The following is a 17,399-nucleotide window of genomic DNA, read 5'->3' on the forward strand; positions in this document are numbered from 1 at the left end:
TGGGCCACAGAACACCACAGGTGAACACTGAATGAGTGGGGTACAGTGCTCTTCACAGATGAGTCCTGGTTCTGCGTGAACTTCCTAGACAGGTGTAGGAGGGTCTGGTGTCGCCCTGGGGAGAGAAATTTGACTTGGGAGCAGCTACAGTCAAGAGTGCAAGCACACAAGGTCCTTCCAGGAACCCATCGAGGGCTTGGAACCAGAGGGGCGTAAGTGGCATTTTGGGCGAAAATGAGTTCTATATATCAAATTAAAGGTCTTGATGAGCTCTATCTAGTTGTGCCAAAAAGAGGCATCAGAAATCAACCTGTATTGAATAAAGCAACAAAACAACAAAGACCTAACACAAAAGTTTGAGCATTGTTTGGAGCCAGAGGGGCGTATGTCCACTTACGCCCTTCTGGCTCTAAAAAAATACATGTATGGTCTACACATTGTTTGGAGCCAGAAGGGCGCAAGTCCACTTACGCCCTTCTAGCTCTGAACAATACAAGAGCCTACAGTATTTTTCAGAGCCAGAAGGGCATAAGTGGATGATATTAACACATACTGTATGTAAATCATAAAGGGACAGAGCTGAATGAGGTGAGTGAGGGAGATCGGCTTAAGGGAAACATGGAGACAGCACATGATGGAGAAAGTGAGTTTTGACTTGCACTTTTTGAACATTAAGCATAACCTAATTAAACCCTAAATCATTCAATTCATGTAGGATAATGGTATGTTATCTGTTATCAAGAATCTGTTGCAGGCCCAAGAATCTGTTGCAGGCCCAGGCTCAGTAGGCCTATATATAAATAAGGTAAATGGATTCCGACTAAAAAATACCCGATTGGCCAATGCGTTCAAAAGATCAACTAACATGTCTGTGATTGGCTACATTGCCCAACGCTGCAAAAACACGTTGGCGGTGTCCGAAATCACCCCCCAAATAAGGACAGCACTATTGGAGGGGACAGTCATTTGTAGTGGTGTCTGAAACCATAGTGGATGTTATTCAATCCCATAATGCACTGCAATAACGAGTGCTGATTATAATGGGCACTATTGTCTTTTGACACCTTGCATCGCGCCGCTCACGTTCGGGGAAGCACAGGTGGACCTGTTCACTTCTCGGGAATCCACCCATTGCCAGTTGTTTATTCGCTGACCGAGGGGACCCTCGGCACGGATGCACTGGCACACAGCTGGCCCCGGGGGCTATGCAAATATGCGTTTTCCCCATACTGGCCCAACCGGACCTGGTTCCCGGAACTCATGCCCCTCGTGACAGCCCATCCCTGGCGCATCCCCCTGAGGAAGGACCTCCTTTCTCAGGGGCAGGGCACCATAGGGCACCTGCGTCCCGATCTGTGGAACCTCCACGTGTGGTTCCTGGACGGGACGCGGCAGACTTGAGTGGCCTACCGTCCGCGGTAGTTGACACCATCACTTCGGCTAGAGCCCCCTCTACGAGGCGCGCCTATGCCATGAAGTGGAGTCTGTTCGTTGAGTGTGTTCCTCCCGCCAGGAGGACCCCCGGAAATGCCCGGTCAGTGTTGTGCTTTCCTTCCTTCAAGAGGGTTTGGAACGGAGGCTGTCCCCTTCCACCCTGAAGGTCTATGTGGCCGCCATCGCAGCGCATCACGATGTACTTGATGGCAAGTCTCTAGGAAAGCACGACCTGGTCATCAGGTTCCTCAGAGGCGCCAGGAGGTTAAATCCCCCTAGGCCCCGCCTCATCCCCTCCTGGGACCTCTCTGTTGCCCTCTCGGGCCTTCGGAGAGCTCCCTTCGAGCCCCTTGAGTCAGCCGAGCTGAAACATCTGTCTCTCAAGACAGTGCTCCTGACCGCGCTCGCCTCCTTCAAGAGGGTTGGGGACCGGCAAGCATTTTCGGTCAACGATTGGTGCCTGGAATTCGGGCCGGACTACTCTCACCTGATCTTGAGACCCCGGCCTGGATACGTGCCCAAGGTTCCCACCAATCCCTTCCGGGACCAGGTGGTGAACCTGCAAGCACTGCCCCCGGAGGAGGCAGCATCCGCCTTCCTAACACTCGTAACGTGGTTCAGTTGCTATGGCGCTTTCCACGGGAACCCATTACGTCAGAATCGACGTAACGTCGAACGTGACTGACTGAATGGGAACGTCTATGTTACTAGTGTAACCCCCGTTCCCAGAAGGAGGGAACGGAGACGTTACGTTCCCCTGCCATAGCTTTGAGTCACCGCTGAGCGGCCAGATATCTATCTCGGCTCCTCAGCAAAAATATGAATGAAGGTGAGTATGCCGGCCCTATTTATACCCGGATGCCGGGGGAGGGGCCCGGCATGTAAATCTCACAAGCCAATTCCCATTGGCTTGTTTTGTATCCCTGGAGGTGATTGGGCTCCCTAGCGAGACCCCATTACGTCAGTATCGACGTAACGTCTCCGTTTCTTCCTTCTGGGAACTAGTAACCTAGATGTTCTATAACACTCTGACAGTGGGCAGTGAGTGAACTTTTTAGTTCAACTAAAGTGAACTAAAAAGTGAAATGTGTAATAAACAGGAGAAATAAAACTGTTTGAAATTAAATGTTAAACTGACATGAATGTGAACTCATAAATGAGAACTGAAATTAAACGTTAGAAATTAAATGTTAAACAGTTTGAAATGATGAAATTAAATGACTATGTATACAGTATTTTAAATAAAATGAAAAGTTATGAAGTTAGAGTGTTTTTAACCAATGTTTTTACCAATAATTTCTGCATTGATCAGCAGATACGCCCTTTTTTTCTTTAGAAGAATTGGAAATGTTTGGTGCCAAAAAGGCGTATTTGATGTTCTTGCCATATTTTCAAGATTTTGCAAGGTTTTATAATATGTTCATTGTGTTAATATGCCATAATATGTTCACTTAAGAACTTACTCGTATAAGTATGTATGTGGTTGCAATGTTGTGGTTGAAGGTTAATAAATACAGTTGATTGAAGTGTGGTCAAAATTTTGTTTTGGCTCTCCTGTAAAGTTTGTCAAATGCCTCTTACGCCCCTCTGGTTCCAAGCCCTCGCCATGTGGAGTTGTGAACAGCATTGCTGGAGGAATGGAAACCCATCTCTCAACAGAATATCCAAAACCTCATCTCAAGCATGTGATCAACGTGCCTACTGACTGGATGTCTCAATGCATAACATTGTTGTTTCTTGTTCATGACTTGTCGCATTTGTTAAACCATGCAACTCATGTTTGTTTTACAGTACCAACTGTAACATGTTTAATGTTTAAGAGGCATTTCTAGTCCTTTGTGACTTCAGGTGAATCACAGAAGTACTGAGCAACCAACAGTTTTTGGTGCACTCTTGTCTTCACGAATGTGGAGCTATAGAGGGTATGCATCGACGTCACTTTCCCGCCGGAACGCGCTCCCTCAGCTGGACTGAATGGCAAAAGAACCTGCTGGATTTAACAGGGGAAACTGCGAAAACGCGAGTAAAACAAACGATTACACTAAAGTTGGGCTCGAAAGTGTTTCTTACAACTTGTCAAATAAACCTAATCCATGGATATTGACGTGTAGCCAGGAATCGTGTTTCCTGACATTTATATGTGCCTGATTTCGACGCCGAGGAAACACATAAAGCAAATCTGCCTGTGAATATTTTATATAGGCCTAACTACAATATAGGTAGGTTTAAATCCGCGTAATCACTTATATCAATGTTATATCGTCATATTGTCCAGCCCTAAAACATAGTTTTATAGTATAGTTTTTGTCAGTGTTTATTTAAAAACACCCAATTATGCAGAATATAAGATGGAAAATATTTAATTGATGATTTGTCAACATAATATATAAAAATATATATACGGTATGATTTTACCTCAAAATCCAACTTTTTGACACAAAATGATAACTGCAAATCCATGTTTCCCTGTTGGAGTCCAGCTGTTTCTGTGAATTGCAGTGATCCATTTGCTTCTTTTTTCTGTAGCTCTCGGCAGTCTTTAAATATATACCTCAGATTTTGTGTCAAAGCTATTTGTACAGTCAGTCGCAAAGCTCTTTCCTTTTTGGATGTGTTTTGTGTGTTTTTCGCGGCATTCACGCTGAAAACCAATGCTGCCACTCAGTCTTTGTGCCACTCAGTGGGCGTGACCGCAGTTGTAACGGTCGACGATGACGTCACGTGCATACCCTCTATTGCACATTTAAAAAACTGAGTCTTTACCCTCCTTTATTTCCTTGACTAATCCCTGTGAAACAGGATGTTTTGTTTTGTAGAATCTGAAGGACAAATATTTTCTAAATTATTTATAGGCTACTAGCTAAATCTTTAGGCTACATAAGTGCAAATTTTTGTCTATAAAGCCCCTATTTATTATATTTTGTAAAGATTTGAAGTACTGGATACAATATCTATACCTCCAGCAATGTAAAGCCTTAAAATCTATGAAGTTGTGTACATCTTATAATATACATTCTTAATGTATGCTGTGACCATTTGCCTGTTTGTTAAAAAGTGCCTTTTGAGGCACCTTTATTTTATATAATGTCATTTATATAACCCTTTTTGTTTGTTTGTTTGCCTGTTCTCTATTTTACTTTTTGTTTCTGTGAAGTTATATCACAATACTCTCAAACAGCAGAATGCTAGCCTACTTTTAATTCCTAGTCAAATTAGAATGATATCTTCGTTTTAGCCTATAGAGCTTGGCAAACTACGTCACTGCGCGTTGCATTCTGGGTAGTCGCCCCCATTGGAACTCAATTGAGTCAAGTGAAGCCCATTTTTAGCGATTTTTAGCACTTCCGTTTCTGACGCGCAGACTCACACTAAGCTTGATGACGTCCTTAACCTGTCTGACAGATGTAAATCTTCTTGTAGCTGTGCGTGCAAACTGCCATCGTTAATCTAGCAGAGACGGCGAGCTTGAGCGGGGAGTTCTTTGGCGTGAGTGAGCAGGAGTAAGTAATCTGATTAATTAGTTTGTATAGTATTTTAAAATGTAACGCCAGTACGCCATATTAAGATAATCTCCCCGATTGCCTGCGAGCTTCTCCTCCTGTCTGTACGGTAATTTCTCTACTGTGCGACAGAGAGTCGAGTGGTTATGACGCAATCGTTAGCTTATTTTTTACAAAAACTGTTTCTACGGGGCCATAATGTAACATAGAAGGTATTGGAGCCCTTTATACATTGTCGTGTATCTTTGGAAATAAATAATGGACAAATGGAGTCTTTAAACGCTTCAGATGTAAAGTTATTCACTGTCAAAGTGACGCCAAAATGAATGGGAGTCAATGGGGATGCTAACGCAAGTGAAGTTCTGCTACAAGATGGCAGCACGCGGCCGACTTCAACTTCCGGTCGACTTCCTTGGGCACTGACAATGACAATAAATACAAATCACCAGATGAAAAAACGACTTTATTTGCGTTAATTTTTTAAAGAGCTGCTTGTACTTACTGAAAATAAATGGACTAATATTTGAATCTCTTGTGTTCATTCGATCGCTCAGTCGTGTGGCCAGGACACGATATACACACACATAGAAATCATACTGACGCCTTCTATCGGACCACACAGGCCCAAAGTGATTTCTCTATTGCTGCACCGTGCTCTCCCTTTGTAATCACAGCAGCTGTCAGTCAGTGCAGTGCAAGATCAATGATTTCAGCACACTTGTGAAAACACACATTTATTCAATTAATCTAACTAAAGTGCACAATAAAAATTTAATTTTTGAAGCTTTTTTTCCACATAAAAGTGTGAAAACTAATGGTCGAATTGAATTTAGCCGAGGAGGAACATTGAGGTACGTTTATTTATTTATTTTTTATGCTGTCTTGCGTTTGAATAACTAAATTAATGCTATGCCACACTATTTAAGTGACTATATTCTGATTATAAACTAAGTATTACACTACTGATGCTCAACACACCAGCAAATGACATCTCACCGGACGTTTTCGAGCTGGCTTATATTAATGCGGAAGTTCTAAAGAACGCTCCGTGCATATAGTCCACTGTAAGACATGGCCAGACGTGAAGTCTACCAATAACATTAGAGCGACAGCAGGACCACCCACAAGCGTCTTCAGTACTGAATGTGAATGGGGCTTAACTTGTAATAAAAAGCGTTGCGTTCATATTCTGGGCTCATTGCTTGTCTGCAGATAGTTTACTAATAAGGTGCACTGAATTTGATCTTTTAACATCACCGTCTTAGTACATTAAACAACGTCAAGCATTTTACTACTGCGGTCCTTACCCTGCTCACTTGGATCTGGTTTCGACCTCCGCCTAAACTTTTACACAATCCAGGAAGAGTCAGGACCTGGTCATGGACCTGTTGCACCTTTTCGAGTGGATCGATGTCAAAAGTATTTTGATATTTTCGTGTGTATTTTTATTGCTGAGTGATTATATCAGAAATAAAGCGCCGAAGAACTTTCCTCCTGGACCATGGTCTTTGCCGATTATAGGAGATCTTCATCATGTCGATAATAGTAAGATTCATCTTCAGTTTGCAGAGGTAAAATTCCAGTTAAATCTAAATGTATTCTTGTGTGAAAATAAGTAAAAGAAAAAGAAAAAAAAAAGAAAAGTTGACTGCTGATTTCATCAAAACTTACTGGCGAAAATGATAACGCCCTGATAACAATTAAACTATTTTAATTAAACTATTTTATTCATAAATTAAAATATGACGAGAAAAAAAAAGAGCTTTTTTTTTTTTTTTTTTTTTTTTTTTTTTTTACTTTTTTTCCTCACAATTGTGAGATGGAGGGCTGACTTTTTTATTCTGACTAACGCTAAAGTTCATATCAGCTATTCCACTACAGAATAAAAAATTAAAAATGCAATTGCGAATTTCTCACAATTCTGACTTTGTAACTTGCAATTCCAGGTTTATATCACACAAAGTAGAATTGTGAGGGAGAAAAAGTTACAATTATCTTTATTTTTTGTGAATACGAGTTGCCGTAACGGAATCTTTCCTATCTGTGTTCACTAAATTTATATACCTACGGCAACTGCAAATAATGATTACATAAAGGGTCCAATGTTCAGACGGTCGTAATGGAATATCCCAAACATGTAAAAGTTATAGCAGTGAATGCATGAATCATGAAAAATTAATAAATTATTTCTAAATAGAAGATAATAAACTCATTATTTCAGGAACTGAAGTGGCAATGTTATATTTTCAGCTGGTCAGGCTGGGAATGTTAAACAGTACAGCTAAAACCATTTAAACAAACTAGCCAGGATTTAAAAGAATAACTCTTAAACTAATAAACATGTCTTTATTAATGATTAGAATTTTTTCCAGAATGTTGGAAAATGCAGTTTGGTCTATAGTAGTCAACATTTAAAGTGGATCAAAAAAAGTTCAAAGTTGTTCTAAGAATTAAGGTTTTAGCACAACTTTGGTGAAAGGTTTTGATCCACTTCAAATGTTGACTACTGTAGTTTGTCACATGTTTGTGTAATTTCGACAGTTATCTTCAATTGTTGTTTTCATGACAAAAAAAAAAAAAATTATATATATATATATATATATATATATATATATATATATATATATATATATATATATATATATATAAATATATGTCACTAGCTATAAATAGGCTCAAATGAGCAAAGAATTGAAACCTATTATTTCTAATATATGTTGATATGTTTCAGTTTGCAGAAAAATATGGCAAAATTTTCAGCCTAAGAATTTTTGGACCAAGAATTGTTGTGTTGGATGGATATAAACTAGTGAAGGAGGTCTATACACAACAGGGTGATAACCTCGCTGATCGACCCATATTACCTTTATTTTATGACATCAGTGGAGACAGAGGTCAGTTTAATATCAGAATGAAAATTGGTGGTTTAACATTTCCCCATAGATTGTCAGTAATCTATGAACCATAAAGTGTCTGTTTTGTGAACAGGTTTAATTATCGGCAATGGTTATAAATGGAAGCATCAGAGGAGATTTGCACTCTCAACTCTTCGAAACTTCGGATTGGGAAAGAAAAGTTTAGAGCCATCCATCTGTCTTGAGTGTTGCTTTCTGAATGAAGCCATTTCAAATGAACAAGGTATTAACTGAGGTTTGTTGACTGGAAATAATTGACTGTCATGGATTGCTCTGAGACTTGGGTAAGATCCAAGCGCAGCTTATTGGAGAATCCAAAAATAGTAGTTAAATAGCAGGCAAAGGGTCAAAACACACGCAACTCAGTCCAAACTGGTAATTAGACTGAAACTCGGGCAAAATCCACAAAACCAAGAGACAAGAACCAGAGAGAGTGCTCAGATGTGTAACATATTTTGCAAAACATCAGTGACAACGACAGAGAGAAACATGGAATGCCAGGTCCATTGAGGGGAAGGGGAACTGGAGATGAAGGCTGAGCAGGCGGCCAGGGCAGCACAGGCTGGGCAGGAAGGGATGAAGACCACCTCAGCGATGCTGGAGACCACCACAGCTGAGTAGACGGGCTTTTAGCTGAGTTTTGAAGGTAGGCAAAGATGATATATTACGAAGTGTAACAGATTGGTGATCCAAGAGAGCCATGCAGCTACACCACAGTATAATAGCCGTGTGAGTTAATGTGATTAACCTTTGTGGATGCCTTTTTAGTTAGTTAGTTTAGATTAGTTCTGGTGCCTTTAATTGTTTTCCCACATTCTGTGCATCTAGCCGATCATAAACCCAAATGAAAGAACATATGGCACGGTGGCTCCTATCATGTTTCATGGGACTCTTATGACATTTCGGAGTTTACACACAATACGTAATCAAATTCTATGACAAGAGTCCGATCTACCACGACACGTTGGGAAATATGTGATGCAGATATTATAAAACCATCAAACAAAATGCAAATTTCGCATTTATTATATCGGTAGATTTAAGACCTAAAATATTCACAAGTCTTTTGTGCCAAGTCTGAAGTCATTTCAGGTTGAGTCCGAGTGCAAGTCTAAAGTCTATTAAAATGCGACTTGAGTGCGACTCGTGGGCTGGAGCGGACTCATGAGCTGCAGAGCAGTGTGTGGCCCAAACATACAAATTGGCCATTGCCGTAACAGGGAGTACCAAGGACAAGGAAACGACCTCTGGGACGGACAGCACAGGCATCGGCAGGCTCAAGAGCGCTGAGGCCAGTGTGCTAGATGGCATTGGTCTAGAGATGCCGGTTGCACGCACCAGTGTCAGCAGTGTGTCCTCACATAGGGACCAACTTAATGGCTTCATGTGCAAAGTTCATGACAACCAGGAACTCTGACATGGTGTCCATGACAGCTGAAGACTCTGGCATAGTGTCCCTTGCAGCTGGAGACTCTGGCGTAACATCCATGATGGCCTTGACAGCTGGAGACTCTGGCATGGCCTCTATGACGACTGGAGACTCTGACGTGGCTACAGTCTTGGCTGATGACTCTGGCTTGGTGGCCATCTTAGCTTAAGACTCAGATGCAGTGACCATGTTGTGAATAGGCTCCACCTGAACAGGAGTAACTATTTGACTTTGATATCGGAGATAGTCAATGAAGCCCCAAAAACCCAAAGTCTTCAGATCCTCCATCTCCCATGGAGGCAAAGGGTAGTTGAGGCATTCATTAAAGAACTATTAGCTCAGTATCATTATATTCCAGCCCCACAGCCATGGTACAAAATAACTGAGCTAATCCACCTACCTCCACTCCCTGCTGATGCAAGGCAGTAAATGTCTGAGGTCATGCCCTCCGCTCCTTCTTAGTGGCTGGAGGAAGAATCCGAATTCTCATGCTGCTGGATCTAAAGTGATCAAGGTTTTCAGACTTGGACTTCAGACCAAGCGCAGTTTTATTGGAGAATCCAAAAATCATATTAAAATGGCAGGCAAAGGGTCAAAACACATGCAAAAAAACCCAAACCAGTAATCAGACAGGAAACTCAGGCAAAATCCACAAAACCAAGAAACTAGTGATGGCCGATTTCGAAACACTGCTTCATGAAGCTCCGAAGCTTCAAAACATTTCGAAATTTCAATGGTTCACCAGTAGATGGCGATGATAAAGTGAACACATGAATCATGTAGATTCACTGAAAACTATTGAACAAGTGTCTATTGGCTTTACCCTATGGTTTTAACTGATCTCTGATCAGTTTTATACACTCGTAGATGTTTTAATTAGACAGACACTCTATAATTAATCTTATTAGATGATTAGTTAATTGCATTTGATAGATTTTACTTTCAATAAAACTTTTGCAATACATTTGTAAAAGAGTATTTTTAATGCATGTTTGGCCTGAGTTTTGTTGCATTTACACTGTTATGACCACTAGGGGTCACCGTTGAGACGGGTGTCAGATTGTTTCGAAGCCTCGACACATTACGGCACATTTGCTTCAACTGCTTCAGTGTTTCGCAAAGCCTCGATCTGCCCATCACTACAAGAAACAAGAACAAAAGAGAGTGTTCAGATGTGCAACAACATTCGTAAAACCTCAATGACAATGACAGAGATAAACATAGTTTAAGTAGGCTGACGGTGTGTTCCAAACGGGATATATTCACTTCGGAGTGAAAATAATCATGGCCGCCATATTGAAGGGTCGTTCCAAACCGAAGTACTCAAAACTGGCCACTTCAAAGGGCCCTTCGGAATGAAGCATTTCGAAGGGTACAACTGATGGACACTTTGGGCCCCCATGATCCTTTACACAGGGAAGTTCTTTGACGTCACAGAATGGGTACAGGAGGTTAGGAGTTCGATTTTACCTATAAATGTATATAGTATTTTTCTATAGGCTACTACTGTAATATTTATATGAGTTAGATTTGGTACATTATTATGGTCAAAACGACATTGTACTTCAACAAAAAATACTTTACAGCTCCCTTTATCAGTCCATTAAAATGTTTAAAATTCATTTAAATATACAATTTGGTGCGATAAACCAAAAATAAATAAATATATAAACTAACGTTAAACAAAAGGTGCAGCTTGCACAATCTACTCCTCCTTGATTGTCACGTTTAGATGACGTTGAAGTGCATTCCAAAAAAAGAGTTTTTTTGACCCCTACACCCTTCATTCCCTTCGAAGCTCTCATTCTAAAGGGTAAACACTTTGAAGGGTTTAGGGCATAGGGATGAGCCCTACCAAATGGAACGCAGGGTGAGACTAACAATTTAATGAACAACAGCTGAATGAAATCATTCATGACAAGTCCGGGCAAAGGATTATGGGGACTGAAGTTCATGGCTGAGTGGCTAGTGACTGTGACATTGACAATTGCATTTGAAATTGTAAGCACAGTGTGATTTACAACTTTTACTGTTTCAGGTCGACCATTTGACCCTCGCTTTCTGCTGAACAATGCTGTCTCAAATGTGATCTGTGTGCTTGTGTTTGGTAATCGATTTGAGTACAGTGACCATGACTTCCAGTCTATGTTGAAGAACATCAGTGAAGCTTTTTATCTGGAAGGAAGCATCTGTGCTCAAGTAAGCATTTTCTAATTTTAAGTTAACTTTGCTTTCTTTCATTGCTCATCTACTTTTTGTTTTGATTTCTTTAGCTTTATAACATGCTCCCATGGCTCATGCGGCGACTGCCTGGACCACACAAGAAAATTATTACTCTGTGGAAAGAAGTTATTAGCTTTGTTCGAGAGAAGGTGAATGCACACAGAACAGATTATGATCCATCAAATCCTCGAGACTACATTGACTGCTTCCTTGCTGAGATGGAAAAAGTAAGACCTTTTCTGAGGAGGAGTCAGTAAGTGTGCTGGTACAGGAATGCTCTGGTAATAATAATGTATGGCTATTGAAATGCCTCTCATTCATGTTGTTTAGCTTAAGGACGATACAGCTGCTGGGTTTGATGTGGAGAACTTGTGCATGTGTGCTGTGGATCTGTTTGTAGCGGGAACTGAGACCACCTCCACCACTCTGTACTGGGGTCTTCTCTACATGATAAAATATCCTGAGATACAGGGTGAGCGATTATGTGAGGAATGACATTCATATGCACATTAAAGGTAGTACATACTCACATTCTCTCATAATTTTGTATCTTCAGTCAAAGTTCAGGAGGAGATTGATCATGTTGTGGGAGGGTCACGGCAGCCATCTTTATCAGACAAGGACAACATGCCCTTCACCAATGCTGTCATTCATGAGATACAGAGGATTGGAAATATTGTCCCAATAAATTTGGCCCGGGCTACTGCGGAAGATACTCAGATAGGACAATACTCTATCCCAAAGGTGGGCTTAGTGATGTTTAAAGCACTATAAGAATGTGAACTTTTGGGTTAATTCACCCAAAAATGAAAACAATATAATTTATTACTCACCCTCATGTCGTTCTACACCCGTAAGATCTTCGTTCATCTTCGGAACACAAATTAAGATATTTTTGATTAAATCTGATGGCTCAGTGAGGCCTGCATAGACAGCAATGGTACCTCCTCTCTCAAGATCCATAAAGGTACTAAAAACATATTTAAAACAGTTCAGTAGTTGTACCTTAATATTATAAAGCGACAAGATATTTTTTGTGTGCCAAAAAACAAACAAAAAAAAAACGACTTTTTAACAATATCTAGTGATGGCCAATTTCAAAACATTGCTTTGGAGCATTATGAATCTTTTGAGTCCAATCAGTGATTCGGATCACGTATCAAACCGCCAAACTGCTGAAATCACGTGACTTTGGCATAAAGCTCCTGTAGCGAATTCTGTTATTAATCAGTTTATGGGCAAAGACTATAGAATAACACAAGACATGACACTCCTATTGTTTTGAATGGGAGAAAGTGTAACGCGCAATATGACGGAATAAGTCACACTAGACTTTGAACGTGCGAAATTTATTCGGATGCTGTAACGGTCGTGATATGACGTCACGGTCTACAACGTCTTTTTTATAAACATGAATTCAACCCATAACTTAAAGCAATACATTCAAAATGTTAAATTATAGAACCTACTCGACTTTACTGCAAAAAATATAATTCTTTTAATTCAGCCAAGAGGTCATGCCGTGACGAATCGATCTTCTACTGGTCGCACGTCTTCACGTGATGCGAATTCGCAGGTCAGAGTTCACCAAACTTGAACTTTGGAACGCAGCAAAATGCGAAATTTTTCGCACGAGCTTGCGTTTCCGGTCTGACGCATTCGCATGCGTTTGAATGGAAGTCAATGGAACGAAAAGTGCAGTGTGACCACCCCTTTAAGAGCCAACCGCTGACTGGTAAAGTCATCGCGTCACTGCAGCAGCCGTTAGAAGTACAGTCAGACGCGCGCTTCTGAAACATGGCAGAAGAGACGCGCATTTAGGTCTGCGCATGCGCATTAGCTTGATCCAGCCTAAAAAATACAGTTTTTTTGTCATGATTCGAGCGTTTGGATAAAACATTTATAAGACAGCTGTTGTCAGATTTCATTGGTGATTTCAAATATGAAATGTAATCGTAAGGTTGGCGAACAGTTTTGGAGAATTTGATGTTTCCCCATTCAAAGAGATAGGGCATGATGCCCAGGATGCCCGAGAGGCGTTTCAAAGATGGCCGCCGAGTGAAATGACTTGTCTTAAAGGGACTTTGTTATGGGTTAGATATATGAATATAATAAATCATAAAGCTTTATGATTTATTATGATGCATATACCGACCCAAGGGGGAATTAAACATATATTGTGAACTAATTACAACGAATTATAATCAATTACATATATGATTAGTTTTAGTTTAATAAAAGAAACCGTCAGTTTGTCCAGCAAACCTTTAGCTCCTCATAGAATATTATAAAAGGAAGGTTTTTTTCTCTGGCCACAAGAAAAACTTCCTATTCTAGCATCCAAACCGCAAGCAAAGGATCGAAACGTTAAAGTGACCTGGTTTTTGTTGAATGAGCAGCAGAACAATCGAGCATGGATATGATGTGTTTAATATATGAAAACTACTACTACAGACAGAGGTTATATGTCTAAATACAGAATATACACATATATACAAGAGTGAAAGTAAAGAAAGGGAAAGAGAGAAAGCAAGTAGCAAAAACCTACTAAAAGTCCTTGAAAGCCAGCACAGAGATCAGTTTCATCATCTAATAGAGAAACGGTTACTTGCATCAGTTTTGCGTGTCGAGTTCGGTTTAGCGCTGGTGCAGTTCGTTGGCTTCTTCCGTCTCCACGGGAAGGTTTGAACTGAGGACTTGAAAGTTGGTTTTGCTGGAAGATGGTGGTCCCGAAAGATGAGCGTAATGGCAAGCCGACACACCTCCTTGAGGTGGAATAGCCAATGACATAGGTGCAAAGTTGGCGGGCAAACTTTTCCTTTGTCTTGTCTTATGGCTTGATTTGCATAATTTATGGAGGTATCAGATAGGGGTGTATTTTCTTCATAGTACCATTAAAATGCATTTGACAGCAACAATGCATTTGACAGCCATGTGACACACATAGGTGAATGAAACGTGGAAAGAGCTTTAAAACGAATCCAAACTTGACTAATAAGAAAAGCATGTAAAAGAAGTTATGGAATGCAGACAAAATTCCATCATTAAAACTAACACTAGCACAAATACAGTCATTTAAGTCTAAACACTAGGAAACATACATGCACTTGACATACATGACGGGTACATTTTGGCACAGTCATATTTTAAGAATAGCTGTACATACAATCTCTAAGCATGTTTGTGTGTTTTTGTGTGTGTCTGTGTGTTGGAATGTGATCTGGCACTTAGTCCACATGAGGGGCCCTTTGATGTCCCAAGAGCTAGGAAATTTCTGACAGAGTAACAAACTTGTTAAAGTGTCTTTTTCTGGACCGGCCGGTGCCGATGTGAGATTACAACACAGTCCATCATGCTAAAAGCATTCTGAAAATTCCATATTTTATTGACTGTCCTGATAAGTGTGCATATGCTACACTCCGAAGCTTCATGAAGCAGTGTTTTGAAATCGCCCATCACTAGATATTATTTTTTTTGCCGCACAAAAAAATATTCTTGTCGCTTTATGATATTAAGGTAGAACCAATGTACTCACATAAACCAATTTAAATATGTTTTTACCTTTATGGATCTTGAGAGAAGAAATGTCATTGCTGGCTATGCAGGCCTCACTGAGCCATTGGATTTAATAGAAAATATCTTAATTTGTGTTCTGAAGATTAAGGTCTTACGGGTGGAGAATGACATGAGGTTGAGTAATAAATGACATTATTTTCATTTTTGGGTGAACTTACCCTTTAAACAGAACCTATTAGTTTAAGCACAGGAAGAGTTGTGTGTATAATTTTACTCTTGTTAAGGCTCTTGTTGTTCTGCAGGGCACAATAGTGACCGGCAGTTTGACATCAGTGCTGTTTGATGAGTCGGAGTGGGAGACGCCTCACTCTTTTAATCCGGGTCACTTCTTGGATGCTGAGGGCAATTTCAGGAGGAGAGACGCCTTTTTACCTTTTTCTCTAGGTACAGGCAAACTCTGTTTCCACGAAAGTAATCCAAATATATACTTTGACAATGCTGTACAAGCCCCCCATAAAAAGACACTTATTATGATTACACGTCATTTTCTTTGATTTTCAGGAAAGAGAGTGTGTCTTGGGGAGCAGCTGGCACGAATGGAGCTGTTCCTGTTTTTCTCCTCTCTGCTGCAGCGCTTCACTTTCTCTTCACCAGTGGGTGTGGAGCCCAACTTGGATTTTAAACTGGGGGCCACTCATTGTCCCCAGCCATATGAATTGTGTGCAGTGACACGCTAAAACAAGCAACACACATGTAATTTTATACATTTCAGTAATTTTTTTTTTAAATCTGAAAAAAAAAAAAAAAAGAACCCAAAATGTGTATCTCTAAAAGTTGTTGGGTGATACATGATGCTCTGTTTTAGCTCTTGCTTGGTTGGTTGTAGAGTGGCTAGTTGGAAACAAAAGGGATCATTACCATAGTCATAAACAGAAACAAAATAAATCTAGGTTCTGCACACGCACATCAAATGCCAAGTTTTCTCAGGGTCCCTGCTGGTCCTTAAAAAGTGTTAAATTCACTTGTATCAGATTTAAGGTCATAAAAAGTCTTAAATATCTTAAATGGTATAACAAAGATCTTGATTATTCATTTTAAGTGGTCTTAAATGTGGGGACGGAAAAAATCAGCAATCATGATGTGTCCTACTGTGATAAACTTCTAAAGACTAAAGACTGATTTAATTAAATGTGATTGTGAGTAATAAAAAAATAATGAATAATACATAAAGTAGTGTTGTATATTTCTGTAATGTGCAGGAATAACAAAGTTTAGTACCTGAGACAGAACTACACCCTACACACAAAACCCTCAAGTTCTTCAAGTTCATCAATTTATGGGCTTTTTGACCAGTGAATGTGTGCAAATGTGCATTTTGTCCCAGTCCTGCAAACTCTCTCTCTCTCAAAAAAAAAAAAAAAAAAAAAAAAAAAAACGTGACATATTTACAAACGAAATTGTTGAGGGGGGTCAGGAGGCATCCCATTCTCCCAGGAGAAAAAAAATATGATTTTAACATGATGTAAACAAAGCATTTTGGTGCACTCTGACAACCAAAGGCTGAGCCCTACCTGTGCACGTGCCTGGTAGTAATTCATTACGGTTAAACTCACAAAACCCGATATGGATGTATTATTAATTAGGAGGTGTTATGCCGAAAGCTGGGACTAGGTGGCACAATTTACTAAGTGTTTGGGGTTTGGTTCCAACGGTTGCACTATGAATATGTTTTTGGCCACACGTAGATTTCATGGCGCTGTTCAGTTCAGCCCTACTTGCCGTGACGACCCGCAGCACCACAGTTTCAGAACCGCAGTTTCAGAACGGAAGTGAGGGGCGGGGCTTAACAGTCTTATGCTGCGTTCACGTCACCTCCGGATTCTTGAAATGACAACACGTGACATTAAATTCGGAGCTGTTCACGTCCTTTTGGTCCTTTGACTGGGAATTATGCGTTTCCATGGCACCACTATCAACGCCTAAATGAATCTACAGCGGTCAGGTGGTACAGCGGCCACGTGGTACATGTGGGAGCTTTCAGAAAACTCCCAGCTTACAAGCTGTAATTACGAGCTCTACGAGGACGTGAATGCTTTTTACAAGCAGGAATCTCGTAACTACAGGAATTACGAGGCCGCGTGAACTCACCTGTATTTGTGCTACCCATCTACCCATACGTCATTTTCTTTTGTTAAATATAAGTTGTTTTTACATGGATTTTGATCGGATCAATGTCTACAGTATTTAACAACAATACTTTTAAATAAAGGCATTTTTTCTGTTCATATAGGCCTAATATGCATAAGATATTATGATGTACAATGAGGATGGACCATGTTGATGGACTACAAACTATGTTTTAAGCTAAGGCATGAACTAGTT

The 17,399-nt window shown here is 40.3% G+C and overlaps 1 protein-coding gene across 1 annotated transcript; it reads left to right on the plus strand.

Moving 5' to 3' along the window:
• Positions 1-6,123: 6,123 nt before the first annotated feature.
• LOC137018941 (cytochrome P450 2J4-like) lies at positions 6,124-16,234 on the plus strand. The gene is made up of 9 exons (XM_067383787.1): positions 6,124-6,505; positions 7,666-7,828; positions 7,923-8,072; positions 11,317-11,477; positions 11,552-11,728; positions 11,832-11,973; positions 12,058-12,245; positions 15,320-15,461; positions 15,579-16,234. The coding sequence occupies exons 1-9, from the start codon at positions 6,314-6,316 to the stop codon at positions 15,752-15,754; spliced, it is 1,491 nt and encodes a 496-aa protein (XP_067239888.1). The 5' UTR covers positions 6,124-6,313; the 3' UTR covers positions 15,755-16,234.
• Positions 16,235-17,399: the final 1,165 nt, after the last annotated feature.

Source organism: Chanodichthys erythropterus, chromosome 4 (assembly GCF_024489055.1).
Source record: "Chanodichthys erythropterus isolate Z2021 chromosome 4, ASM2448905v1, whole genome shotgun sequence".
NCBI lineage: Eukaryota > Metazoa > Chordata > Actinopteri > Cypriniformes > Xenocyprididae > Chanodichthys > Chanodichthys erythropterus.